The following is a 14,737-nucleotide window of genomic DNA, read 5'->3' on the forward strand; positions in this document are numbered from 1 at the left end:
TTGTGATAATGCTTGACATGCAGCCTGATGCTTTATCCTGAAAAGTATAAAGATATACCTGGATGAACGTGCAGGTGATTTCTATGGATGGTTCCTCATGGGAAAGTTGAATGTTAGCAGTTAAAAAAGGGCCAGTGCGTAAGCTCAGATCAAGCGTCAGGGTTTGCAGAGGATGCTAGAGGAGCAGCTGCTTTTGGCAGAGGAGAATAAAACTCACAGACTCTGGGTTTTGTAGGGGCACTTGGGTGCTTTAGTCTCCTATACTGCTGTTGCAGTTTATTAATGAATTCCTTGGACATTAGATGCCTACAAAGTTGTATTTTTGTAGAGAAAAGAAAAGCTTCCTGCTAAGACTGTCTTAATGTGCAGGTGATTCCACTGAAGGTGTGGGGAAAAAATTATTTTGTGCGCTTTTTCTCTGTATCAGGTTGCTGACTCCTATATGGTTGCGTGCTGGAGATACTGGTAATAGGTTATTGAAAAGCGAGACAAGGTGGAACACTGTAATGTGGCACAAGACTAAAGACAGGACATAAAGAATTACAATGCTGGGTTTGCAAGAAGCTGTGCTTAGTGTGTCTTTTTGTGTGTCCTGCATCCCTGTCATTCACATCATAGTCTCTCTGCAGCTTCTTGTGCATCCTGCATCTCAGTTCTTCAGTTTCTGTACTTCCACATTTCACGTCACATTGGTGTTCCATCATGCTACTACAGTATAGACTAACTTGGGTCACAGCCTCTACCAAGTGCAAAGGCTGTGTACACAGGCCACTGCAATGAGCGTGGCATGGTGCAAGTGTAGCTTGACAATGTTTCCTGTGACATCAAGCTGAGTTTATAGATGAGAAGGATCATGGGCAAATTAATGTTTCAAATGTTCACCGCGACAACGTAGTGCCACATCTGATTGCATCATTTTTTATGCAGGACTCGCTCTCACTGGAGAGCATCTGTGGAGGCTCATCAGTTCTGACAAGTGCCGACAAGACAGAAATCTTTTTGATGAACTTCATCCTTCCTCTCTGCATCAGAGTCAGCAGTGGAGTGAAAGGCAAATTCGTTTTCCCCCCTTATTTTTTGCTTGTGGAGCTAACTTAGGCATCTTTACTTTGTTTCATATTTGAAGGGTAGGGCAAGAACCTGCACAGGATGAAAGAAAGACACAAAATGACTGGACAAAGCGCTGACTTTCACCTGCTGCAGTTTTATTGAAGCAACCTATCTGTTATATAGATCTTGCGCTAATAGCACTATCTCACAAAAATAAATAAATTAACGGAAAAAATTGAAAGGAAAAGAAAGAAATGGAAGGGGGGTAGGAAGAGAAAGATTACAAATTGGAATAAAAGTAATGTGCACTGTGATAGCCACACAGCGAGAATGTGCACTTCGCTTGATACAAAAACATGACTTCAATGTTTAAGAGGGCAGCCGATGGCTAGCTTACATGGTCAGTCTGGTTCTCTCTTATAAAGAAAGCTTCCAAAATTTTTCGCATGATCCTGGAAGTGGGGGCTTTTTCCGGTCGTTCCGTGTCTTTATTTCACCCTGTGCAGGTTTTCACGCTGCCCTCCGTTTCATTATAGCAGTATGAGACAAAATACAGTAGAGCATTCTGTAAATTCAGTTCTATTAGAGCGGAAGCTATGGTGCATGTTCCGGTACCCAACACCTTGTTTAAGAATGATACAGACTGAGGATACAATACTGTGGCACAGGGAGAGACGTGATTCAGGTATACATTCAATCGCACTCCCAATGGCTTGTTTCAAATGTTGATATATTCACTGTGCTCTGTGTTAGCTTCTGAAGAATAGGAATGGCTGACATACCTATTCAGAAGGCCAGGTATGCCATTAGATTACGTGTGCATGCTTCCAGTGAAATTCTGTACCAAATTTTTTACTGCTTTAAGCTTGTTATAAGTTACGAAAAAAATGTTTGGATAAAGTCATGCTGGAATTGCAGAAGAGCAACAGAAGGACAGATCCCGGCAGAAACAACCTTTGCTGAATTACAGACCTGTATCACTAACTACACATGCATGCAAACTCTTCAAACACATAATCTATAAACACATCATAAGCTTTCCAGCTTGAATTGACTAACATCTTGTGCTCAGAATGGTTTTCATCATAACTTTAGCACCATCACTCAGCTTACCGAATTCACACATGATATCTGTTTTGCTCTAGGTTTAGGCCATCAAGTATGCTTTGTTCATTTATTTTTCAAAAGCATTTATGCTGTGACACACTTTAAGCTATTGTATAAACTCAGTCTTATCCTTAACAACACTTTTCTTGAAGCTGGATCAGTAGTTTATCTTGTAATCACTCACACTATGTTTCTTTCAATTCATGCAATTCTTCAGATGCATCGCTATCTTCCGCTGTACCCTAGAGTGCTGTACTTGGGTCTTTGCTTTTCGTGCTTTACATTAATGACTTACCATGCTCTGTATCTGTTTAAATTCGCCTTTAACCTGACATCTGTGTTTTCTACAATGTATTTCCACACCCAATGATTGCAATACTTTAATAGCTCATTTTCAAGGTTTTGGAGATGGTGTGAGTTCTGCAAAATGAACTTTAAGTTTCATGAAATAGTTTTCATGTCCTTTCACAAGTGTATTTATCTTTCCTTGTTCTATTGCTCCTATAATTCTGTGTTCCTACAGTGCATTTCATGAAATAGTTTTCATGTCCTTTCACAAGTGTATTTATCTTTCCTTGTTCTATTGCTCCTATAATTCTGTGTTCCTACAGTGCATTTTAGAGTATAAGTACTTGGGCCTTCTTTTCACTTTAAGACTGTCCTGGTCAAAACACATACAGATCACTTGCAACAAGGCACTGAAAAACTTTGATACCTAGGTCACACACTACCCATAGCTCGAAATGAAACTAAACTCATGACATATTGCCACGTAGTAGTGACGGTGAAGAAAGCAGCAAAACTGGGAATGACGAAACTAGTGTTTTATTGGGCGAACCTGTGCCCTCGAAAACAGGCTATGCTCAAAGAACGGCAATAGCGGCAAATGCAGTCGGCGATCGTTGAAAATCTGATCTGCCGGTCAAGTGCGTCGGCTTTTATACACGAGTCATTGAAGGTTCCAGAGCAATCAGAGGTGCCCGCGTGTCTTCCAGGAAGTTCTGCACAATTTGCATCACACATGCAATCAGATTACACAAGTTGGGTGACAACAGAACCATCGTTAACATTTGAGAAACCTCCGATACATGCGGGCGTGTCCCGCGCTGAGCGATAACATTTGTTAGATGGTGAAAGGTGCGCACTCGTAAAAGATAAACAAGTCCACGGGTCAATATAAAATGCTCGTAAGACCTGTCCCTGAATATGCCACCACTATACCCAACACAGTTTCTGATATTAACAAAATGGAATCTGTTCAGAAAAAAGCCTTTAGTTTTGCTTATCGCTGTCATGACAAAAACCTTTCACTGTCATCTCATCTGGACATTCTTGGTTTAACTACTCTCTCTCGCCAGCATCACATTGAGTCTCTCAAGCTCCTGCACTCCCGGTTTTACTCATCCCACTACTTTTCCCTGAAAATCTACCTGTCACGTGCAAAGCCACTAACTAATACAAGAAAAACTCACAAGCTCAGCTTGTCTGTCTTTATTTAGCTCTTGCAATAAACCATTTGAATAGTTTTTTCCTAGGACTAACTATTGAACAGTGAAACAGTCTGCCTGATACTACCTCATGTTTGCCCCTGACGAAATTCTCAAATACTATTGAATGTTCCCCGTAACCTGCTTTCATATATATGCCTTGCATTTTAATGTCTTGTACTGCATTTATGACTTGCAGTCTTGTGCATTCTTTTTGTTTTGTCACTCTGGCTGTAGCCCCATTATGGGTAGCAGTATCTGAAAACGAAAAATAAATGAAACAAAAAATAGAAAATGTGCGCAGATCTGGCGGCTTCATTTTTTTCCGCTTCAGCTGTTACAGTTTAGAGAGATATTGATCACAGCAGATGATATGTACTTTGTGCAGATGTACCCAAGATGCGTCAGATGGACATCTCCTTTGCTTTGACCGTGGTGTTGAATGCCTTGTCTCCTCCTGGAGCCCACAAGCACCATCCATCCAGTGCTGTGGGAAAGCCACCATCAGAGGCTCAGCAGAACACTGCTTCGACACGCGAGAAGTCTTCTAGTGCTGTCAGAAGCTCATTGTACCAAATCGGATTTCTTGGTGAGCATGCATGCGCAGCCATTTACAGCAGGCATCAGATTCACATAATACTCTGGTGTATCTTCTGCATTGCACAGTTATCTTTTGCATTTGCTTTTGAATATAAAGCCCTGTGCATACAGTTTTTGTATCTGGCCTTCGTCACCATGGCTATTCAAGTTTTAAGTTCAAGCATAACTAGCTAAATAACACAATGTAAGTTTCATTCCTGTGATTTGTGTCTATAAAATTAGCATGACCTGTGGTTATTTAAGCTAGTGTCGCCTCTTATGATTTTTGGAGGTCTGTGGCAGTCTCGTGATGTAGAATGCTGCCATACTACTTTTATGCAGTAAACATAACTGCTGGTATGCACCAGTGCTATTTGTTACGTTTCTTTTTTAACGGCAAAATGAAAAGGAAACCAGTAACAGGCTTTTATTTCTCTGGCAACAGTGCTCAACGACAAAGTCGAGATGATAGGGTCTACCTTGCTCCCTTTAACCCTTTGAATGCTTAGTCTTTTTTTTTTATTGCTACTCAGCCCCTGCAGTTTTTTTTTTTGTATGCGGGTTTGGTGGACATTTCATGCTACATAGAAGCTGGGTTTTCATCGCCATTTTCTTCCACTTCAGTATTTCTGAACAGTTCATAAATTAATTCGTCCATCATATTTTGGACAGATTGACATGCCATACTGGTCATGGCTGTGACTGCCCTTCCGATACTCAGTGCTGGCCGTCTTTTTTTTTTTTTTTTTCTTGTTGGCTAAATGGGCGTTTCATGCTACATAGAAACTGCTTCTCCATTGTCGGTTTGTTCCGATTCATAAGATATTCATAATCTCCTTGGCGTGAGAAAGTAGGCGGGCGGGCCAGCCACACTGGTTCGCCACGGCTGTCCTGCGGTTACAGAGCAACTGCAACTTTTGCTCCATCTTCAGTCAGAAATTTAACTTGTAAGGTTATTGTGTGTTTAGATGACCTTTCCATAGATGGCACCACAGGTATGCAATGAGGACATGCATGGCAGCTGCTTTAGGCACTGTCAATCTAACCTTCATGCTTTCAGTTTTAGTTTATTGAGCATTCATTTTATTGAGCATTCTGTCCCCGTTAACATAGATCTATCAGCCATATCGAGTTATCACAGTATCAACATTTGCATTGCACAGTGCTGGAAAGGGAACTGGCAAGAATTGCTGAAGCATAGGTTGATATCTTGATTGCTTATGGAATGTTAAATAAGCAAACATTCTTGTAGTCAGCGTGCTATGTGATTGTCCGTATTATCGTGCAGCAATTAACCCCTCTCATACTGAAATCTTGTTTCGGATGTACTTGCACTGTTTGAATCTCTGAAACCTTAGCATTTAATTTGGGATTTCCAAGGGTTGGTAACTCTGTTATTCTGGACCAAGGCATTGGACAGACATGTTCATCTTGTGATGTTGCAGTAATGAAGTGTTACTCCTGTTGCCAGCTATGTATAGCCCTCTTTGAAAGAAGTGAAGCCACCTTGAGGACAAGCCTTGCTCATTACTGGCTGTATTGCCATGCTCATCTAGCTCCTAGTGCTAGATGGCTCTGAGACTTGGCTTCTGACTTCTGAGTTTCCAGGCAATGTGGATTCAGGAGGAGGTTGCACAGATGTCCAGCAGTCAGCTGGCGACAGTGTGTGCAGTAGGTTTGTTTTTTTACAGAAGTTGTACGTGCAGTGTGCACTATTCTCGTAGTGCTAGACCATTGTGAGAAGGTTTGAGCATTTTCTTTGCCTGTTCTTTGTGTATGTGTGTGTTTTTCTGCCTTATGTACCTGATGTAGCTTTCCCTTTAAAATTGCAGGACTGAAAATTTTGATTGTATGTTATGAGAGGCAACTTTTAAGTGACTGGCACCGGATTGCTCGATGCATTCGCGAGCTGGGAAACAGGCTGCAAGGTGAGCTGTCATGCTTTTGGATCAAGTGTAAACAGACTTTAGCCTTGTCTGTATCCTCTCATCTTGTTGTATGTTGCTAAGATTATCACAGTTCCTGTATATCACTATACTTCACTGAAACTTTCTGTGTGGGTGGCAATTGATTGATTTGAAGACACTTAAAGACATGGTGAAGAAGTTTTTGTTTGACATGAAAATTCTAGGAGTAAAATGGGAGGGTAGCCTGGTCCGGCCACCTTCTGGATCCCTCAAATTAGCATCACCGTCATGTTCTTGAGAGGCCATGAAAACTACTTTTTGCATACTAACTGTCATGTCTATAAACCAATCATTGTATTTAATAGGGCTTACGAGCATTGAACGCAACCTACTTTCATTACTAGGGCTGTATAGCTCACTAAAATATGCTCCCTACGGAGGTGAAAGCCACACCTATTGATGCAGCAAGAGGACTACCTGTTAAAGTGTTTTTGTTCTCGTAATTTTGAGCTTAAACATTGCTGTACGCATAGGCTGCCATTAGAATGTTGAAGGAGTATTGTCAATCTTGTTTGGTTTTTATGGCTTGTGTAAATGATTTTGTTCATGTGTATATCCATGTCCTGTGCTTTTTAGGTTCAACTGCACCCTGTTATTACTCCAAGGAAACTTCTCTAAAAGTAATCAATAAGTCTTTAATCCACTCCTTCCTCACACTGTTTCATTCTAGGTGGTCTTGCTCTTTGGAGCTTTCTTGACTTTGTTGTGACTCACCGCACACCTCTTTACGTACTACTGTTTCCACTGATTAAATACAAGGCAAGTCCTGCATACTATTGCATGATTCTACTGTACAATTTATCATATGCATGCAGATTCATAAAGCATGTAACCATGCTCTGTCTGAGCAGCAAAAAAGGGACACTGATCATTCAGTCCGAGAGCCATCCCTTAGTAGCACGAGAAGCGGGCCCATGTAGGTTCTATGTTGGGCCGTATTGGCCCCACATAGGGTGTGCACAGGCCCAGCTTCTCGTGCTACTTACTGTAGAGCCACACAGTGCTGCAAATGAACGAAATTAAAATGAAAACAGGCTGAGTATATATGTGTGCAGTATGTAGGTTCACCAAGTTTCATTTTTATTTTTAGATCTTGCAGACCATTTGCGACAATGAGCAGGAGTACTACTACCAGCAGCTCATCAGAGATAAGATCAAAGGAATAAATCTGCCAACTCCTAAAAGCTTTGGCTGTATGTTTGTTGACCTTGTGAATGAACTGAAGACATTGAAGGAGGACCTTGTTGCCTGGAAACTCGGTGATTATCGACACTTTCTCCATGTTACCTATTCTTACTGTTACTTATTACAGTTTTAAGTTGTAGCCATGCTCATCCTGTCCACCTCATGGTTAAGTGAGACCATTATAATGAAAGTCGTTTCACCTCTAGCTGTCACAATGAAAGTTGTATTTATGTATTCCTTGCAAGTTTGAGCGAATATGGAAGATAAGGGTCATTCCACGCCAAAACAACCGGTTTTTTCAACCGTCACAGATATAGTTGAAAAAATTTTCACATGTTTGTTGAACTTAGAAACTCATTCTTCACATTTATATTTCTTGTCAAAAATTTTCTGGCATTTTGGCGAATATTTGTTGTTCTCGCTGAGCTGAGCTAGAAGGTACCAAGCGACATTTTTTTTTTTGCAAAGGCAAATTGTATGATTCAGGCATTCCTGTAGTGGGTATGGCAAGACAATTAAGTTGTGTGACTGCCAAAATCGCAATATATTTATATATTTGAATGCTTCTAGTGCCTTTGGCACTGTCAAAAGCAAGCGAAATGGCACAGTTTGAATTTTTTGCTTGGAACACAGGAAAATCCAGAAGGCTTAAATTAAGTATAGAATGGTAGCCCAGTTGACAAAGTAAAGCGAAAAAGCATGTGAAAGTTTGAAGGTTTCGTATGTCACCTGAAAAGTAACTGTAAAGTTCATTTGTCTTACAAAAAGCTTCTTTTTCAAGGTCAAAAATGTTGATCTGATGATTGGCCTAAAAATATATGTAATAGGCAAATTTTTTTTTACTTTGAATACGAAGCTTTTTGCAGAACTTTACAGCTTTTTTCAGGCGACCCGCTATACCTTCAAAGCTTCAGATATCTTTAGGCTATACTATGTCAACCGGGCTACCATGCTATATTTAATTTGTGCTTCTGAATGTTTCTGCATTCTGAAAAAAAAAAAAAAAAAATTCTAACTGCAATTTTACTCACTTTAGTCAGTGCCAAAAGCACTCAAAGTATTGAAATATTTGAAAATTTGCTGTATTGGCAGCTACGCCACTTCATTGTCTTGCCATGCACGCATTTTGAATGACTGGATCATAAAATGTTTCCTTGAAAAAAAAAATTGCAGAACTTGATTGATGCCTTCTAACTCACCTGGCCAGGAAAAATAAGTTGTCGTCAAAATGCCAGAAAATTTTTTTCGAGAAAAAATAGATGTGGAGAATGAGTTTCTAACTTGAAAAAATATGTGGAAATTTTTTCAACTATATGTGTGATGTTTGAAAAAACACTGGTTGATCCATAAACAAACACAAAGCAGACATTTGCAAATGGCAGAATTTTAACCTTAAAGCCCATTGGCACTTCATGTGTTAGTACCACTTCTCAGTCCCCTCCTACCTTTATGCACCATCACATGATATAGCTTTTGTAACATTGATAAATATTGTGAGTTCATACCCAATCTGGCAGAAAGGTCGCCGCCATATTTATTGGCGGCTGCCTAAATCAGGAGTTCAACCTAATGAAAAAAAAAAATGTCCAGCTTCTCTCTTCTTTTTTACTTTTATGCATGTTGTTATGGAGCAACAGAGCGAAGAAGGTGGTCATTAGGATAATGAAGACAACATTCTGCTTATGGAAGCTGCCTACTATCCATCTTGTAAAGAATGTACAAATAGCCTGTGAATATACATGTATATTCACAGGTTCACATGCTTTATTTATTTATGTTTGTGCATTCACTTGTTTCAATTTTTATTTTACTTTATACGCATGCAAATAGTGCTGCCTTCTTGTTACCATCATGTATTCCTTGAAATGCGAAATGGGCCCTCAGCCTAGTCAAGCTGTTTGCAACAGCATTGGCCCTATGGTTTCCACCATAACTCTTGTATTTATAGAAGTAAAATGTATGTGCACATGTGTGTTTGTGGGTTTGTTTGTTTACACTTTCACTTCCACCTGTGTGTAACAGAAACAGGTAAAGAGAAGTGTATTCGCACGCTACTTACATGCTATTTTGATCAAATATGAAGTGCACAGGCAAGATGAGTGGTGGACAGCTCATGCAGGCAGAACAGTGTCTCCATTGTTATGTTGATCATCTTCTGTGTCTTGCCACTTAGCCCCAATAATGTCCTGCACAGCCTGTGGTGGCTTGGTGGCCACGGCATTCTGCCTTCTTGGGTATGAAGTGGTGGCTTTAATTCCTGGAGCCACCGACTTGATCTTCGGGAGCCTTCGGTTTGGCTCCCCGAGGTCTCAGTCCCTCAGGACTCAAATAAAGTTCTTGTCATGTCATGTCATGGTGACTGAATCGAAATGGCGGTGGATTTCCAAAACACCTGTGTACTGCTATTATGATTGCACGTTAAGGAACCCTGAAAGATTATAATTAACTTAAAGCACACAAGATCCCTCAAAGCCCTGTGTAGCTTTCATGTGTTAAAATCGGTTTAACTCCTAGCGTCAGCATTATTTGATTGTTCAAAGAAGTTCTGTGAAAATCTGTAAAGTGGAAAAATATTCTTGTGCAGAATATTCTGTCTACCTAACTGCTGCAGAATGCTACAAAGAGACCCATTTCTGTAATCTTGAGAAGCAAGTTTCACATATAAAGAACAACTATTCGTGGTCCAGGGGTCAAACTTGGGACCGCTGCCTTTCTTGGTAGACTGCTTTAGAAAAGAAATGGTCCAGAGTTAAATTCCTGAACTGGAACAAATTGCTCTTCAGCTGTTTGTTTTGCTTTTAGACAACTCCGTAATAAGTCTTTTTATAACGTTCTACTACATTCAGATGCATTTCAGTTTCTCCTTACACAGTACTTGATATTAGTTATAGAATGGCATTGATCGTTTAGACATACGCTGCGAACTATTGATGTCAATGATGCTGACCTTGTTTCTGGTCCTGGCAGGAGGAGAACTGGAGCGTGGAAAGCCATCTGCAGAAGGCCATGGTGGTGAGATGTCCCAGTCAATCAGCTTCACACGTACCATGGTCCCAGGTGGTGCGCACCGGCCCAGCTTCACCGAACTTACACCTGACCATCAGAGCATCACTCGACTTGGTCGACCACCAGGCATGGGCTCGGCTGAATCAGGTGAGCTCGGGGCGTGGCCATGACAGGACCGTTGTTATGTGCTTCTTCTTGTCCGGTCTTGGTGCACCATTCTTTGGTGACACCTACGTAGTACACTGTGCTTGCGGCTATGGCTGAAGGCAAGCTCTGGTTCTAACCACTCAGTCGCTCCATATTTTTTCCCCAACTCATAGTGCAAGTAGATCGCTCCTATGGTGAGTTTGGATGAATAAGGAAAAACAGCAACGTGGGCTCGTACAGTATGTATTGCTAGGGGTGGTAGAATAAGCAATAAGCACTTTTATAGGGAAGCCCACTGTAATTAGTAATAAAGCTAATAAATAGGCTTCACCTCTCATCATACACACATTGTCCATCCACTGACGAGCTCGCTTGCGAGATGGCAGGTAGTCGAGACACTTGAGACCATCGATCTCGGCAACGCTCTTTTATAACTTTTTACTGTACTTCCACAGGAGGGCTGTCCTGCTTGTGGAGAGATGGATACCTCCCCCTTTTCCCATGAGTCTGGTGGAAGCTTGTGTTGCAGTGTCGTGGTGGCAATATTGAAACGGGGCAACGGGACATGGTGCGCCTTCCCGTACCTCTTGCCGGCTCATGTCATGGGTCGCAACATGCAGTCACACGCCAGCGTGTTAGGCTGAAGAAAATGGACGCACATGCTCCTCACGCACGACACATCATGTTGCTGTTCCCACAGCTCGTGATCATTTTCTAACTAGGTGATTGTGTATGCGACACATACATGTCCATAAGTCATTGGTTGTTGGCATACTGTCTGTATTGTTGTTTCTTCAGGCTGAAATTAGCTACACTACATATTAAAAGTTTTGAAGCCACTTTACGAATGACTAGATCAGTTGTCATGCCATATGAAAGTGTTCTTGTAGTATATTTGGTGCTTCACAGCTCAGGATAATATACAGCATAGTCTCTCCCAATATCTGAGGATTCTGAATGATAAATGTCCTGAAAGAGCGTCAGTACATGGCCAGACAGTAAGTCTGGTAATGTGCACAGAAACTTTGGAGCTTTTAAGTACGACTGTTCGCATATACATACTTTGTAATTGCAGCTACTTTTGTAGCTTGTGAAATACTGTTGGTGATGTAAAGAAGTTTCTTTTTCTTACTTTTTGTTCGCTATCTTTTAGAAAGGAAGCCTGCATTTCATTTAGTTGGCTTCTAATGGGGCCGAAGCTATTCCCAGATTAATGGAAACAAAGAAAGGCAATATAACATGAACTATTCATCTTCTTGTTTCTGGTATTGCTGAATATATTTTCTTCAGGACAAAAGGTAGGACGCTAAGCAGACGAAGATGAAGTGAGACACAAATGACATACAGTCGCCAACCGTTTATTCGGACCTCACAGGGACTGCGGAAATGTCCTAATAAACAGGTGTCCGAAAAAGCATATTAAGAAAAAAAAAAAAAGAAATCCTTTATTTCCACGCGCTTATTCGGTCTTGGCAGTAGGCTTGAAGAAATCGTGAATGCGCCATTGCAGGCTGTTCCGTTTACGCGCAATCAGATAAGCTTTAATCTCGGAGAGGGTTGTACGATCACTATAGGCGGCTGAAAGCACAATCACTGCTTGTACACGCTCCGCATGCGACGGCAGCGTAGCACATGATGTGTCATCTTCCGACTTGGAGTCATCGTTCGGCGGTGCAGCAGAAACCTGACGAATGATCTCGCTGTCGTCGAGTTCTGCGCGTGTCAGTACAGCAGTGTCAGCACCTGTGAAACTGTCAAATGAGACGGTGCCCAGAATCGCAATTCAACCATTGTGCAGGTCTCGGCAGAACATTTTCAGCGTCAGTAGGGAGCACATCAGAAGGCACCAAATCCTAGGCCTCCTGGCACCCGCTTGCCAGCATTCCCCAGCGCAGTCTGCACGGGCGCTGTCAGCGCCATTAGACACTTGACGCGATGTTTTTGTATACCGTGTTGGGATCACCACAACCTCGACACAGCACACAAAGCAAATACCACTACGCCGTCACGCTGACACCAGTCACACAAACGAAAAACGTGGCCTACTGGCAGCGTCGTGCACGAAGAAAAAAACAAATCAGCTGCTGGATTGTCTTGACATGGCTTACTAAGCTGAGACTGGAACTGCTGTAGCCACTCTTTCGAACCAGGCAGAAATGATGATGATGAGCGGGGATTTGCCGTAGCACCACTTCGTGGGGCAGCAAGGAGGCTCCGTTCAAAACAAAAATGGCGTTCAGCAAGTCGAACCATGCACTGGTCAGAGTCGGTGCATGGTGCTCTCGATCGAGTTGGCTCAAGGAGTGTCCGAAAAATCAGACGAGAGGTTGCAAGGTGTCCGAACTATCGGCAGTTGTTATACATTATGGTCTATGGGGAGAATGGCGGTGCCGCGAAGCAGACCGAATAAGCGAGCATGTCCGAATTTTTGGAGTCAGAAAAATCCGTCGGCGACTGTATACGGGTTCCACCCATATATGTCGTTTGTGTCTCACTTCGTCCTCGTCTGCTTAGCACCGTGCCTTTTGTCCTTAACTCATGAACCAATTAGCTCAGCAACAAGTTTTGTTAAACCATATTTTCTTCACTTGCTATTTAAGGTGCGTTATCAAATTCACATGAACGCTAAATTTTTGTTGTTACATTCACTGAATTGAACAACTACACAGCCTGAAGTTGGGCTTTGTATGTTTCACCTGTGAGCTGCAACAGTTGCTAGGTGCCAACTTCGAACCCAACACAATAATTAGCCTGGTTGTTAATGCACAGCCTATGGCCTTGGCTAGTTGTTTGGTTTAGTTAATGTCAAACAATGTCGTACATGCAGAGGCAGAGTTGTTCAATACAGCAAGCAGAACACTGCAAGATGTTATGTCATACTTTCTAGCACTTCCCTTAGCTCCATATCTCATCCCATATCCCTTTGTCCCAAATCACTTGGTCCCATATTGCCACATCTCCGTGCTGATGCAACTACCCCGTTTCCTGCCCACTTTGGAGAACAGCCATGGCTTTTGCTGTATTCTCTTTCACGTCTTGTTTCGCCTTCTTTCTGCCGACTGCTTTCTTTAACTTCATTCACCTCAATGCTCATTTGTCACAGTTTTGTGCACCGTAGTGTGGAATTAAGTGGATGTCTCATCAGTCGTTACTACTATAGCTGTGCACATTTCATTGGTGTTTTGGTGAGGAAACTGGTTGGAACGTCACATTCTAAAGACAGGGATAGCCTACCTTCCCATTTGTCTGCAGTTACAAAACAACAAATGTTGGTTCAATATAGGTAAATATAGGTATAGGCTGCCTTGTTTCTTTCAAAGTTTGATGATGATATAATTACTAAGAGCTACTATGGCAAGAATTTGAGTTGATGGGGTGACTTTTTTTGCCACTGAAAAGTCCCTATAACAGCTGTGATAGTTTCCAGAAAACATTAGCTTGTGAGAATGCAAGGTATGTTGATGCCTTGTTCTCGGTTATCTGATAATGTAAGGAGTTTTTGCTTTCATTTTGTTTCAGACATATTTTCCCACAATTGGTGTGGCAGAACTCTAGATTTAGGTGAATACTTGTATCCTGGTGCCTCATGCTGTGTCAGCTCTTCTTTTCAAATTGCTTAAGGCAATTACAGGATATAATTTTTTTTTGACATTACAGTGCTAATTTGTTGGCAGTGTTTATTGGTAATCTTCAACGTTCCTTTTTGTTATGTGTGTCTATTTAAAAAAACATAATTGATGCATATTATTGCTGCTAGGAAGTACACTAATGTAACAAGGTATAGGATTCACATGCTATATGCTGTTAGATATGGAGCTGTTTCCTGCGCCTACTTCGAGTTCCCCCGGACCACTTCGAATCGCGCCACTTCTAAGTAAGGGATGCAGAAACACGGATGACACATTCCAGAGGATCGCTCGAGCCAACAAGTTCACGTGTCAACAAGTTCGTACGCCGCCGGTAGCTATTCAATGCTTGAGTTTTCCAGAAAACGAAGGGGTAGCCCGGCATTGTTGCAAGGAAAGTGGGTCCCGAAACAAGACGGCTGCGATGTACCGGGAAGGCCCAAGCGTCCCCCTTCTTCGCCTTTGAAGAAGGCGTTTGCCACCACAGCGGGGCCGTACCACCGGGAGCAGGTGAGCCCTCGGACAATGGGGCCCAATCGTCCCCCTTCTCCGCCTTTGAAGAAGCGCGTTGCACCACAGCAAG

At 42.0% G+C, this 14,737-nt stretch overlaps 1 protein-coding gene across 1 annotated transcript in view; it reads left to right on the forward strand.

Annotated features, from left to right (window-relative positions):
• unc80 (unc80, NALCN channel complex subunit) overlaps positions 1-14,737 on the forward strand; it is a 209,674-nt gene that overhangs the window by 174,270 nt on the left and 20,667 nt on the right. The window contains exons 54-59 of the mRNA XM_050189428.3: positions 928-1,051; positions 4,033-4,233; positions 6,056-6,151; positions 6,861-6,949; positions 7,281-7,449; positions 10,343-10,528. Coding sequence (XP_050045385.1) covers positions 928-1,051; positions 4,033-4,233; positions 6,056-6,151; positions 6,861-6,949; positions 7,281-7,449; positions 10,343-10,528 — 865 coding nt within the window. The remainder of the gene's footprint in view (positions 1-927; positions 1,052-4,032; positions 4,234-6,055; positions 6,152-6,860; positions 6,950-7,280; positions 7,450-10,342; positions 10,529-14,737) is intronic.

Source organism: Dermacentor andersoni, chromosome 2 (genome assembly GCF_023375885.2).
Source record: "Dermacentor andersoni chromosome 2, qqDerAnde1_hic_scaffold, whole genome shotgun sequence".
In the NCBI taxonomy this organism is placed as follows: domain Eukaryota; kingdom Metazoa; phylum Arthropoda; class Arachnida; order Ixodida; family Ixodidae; genus Dermacentor; species Dermacentor andersoni.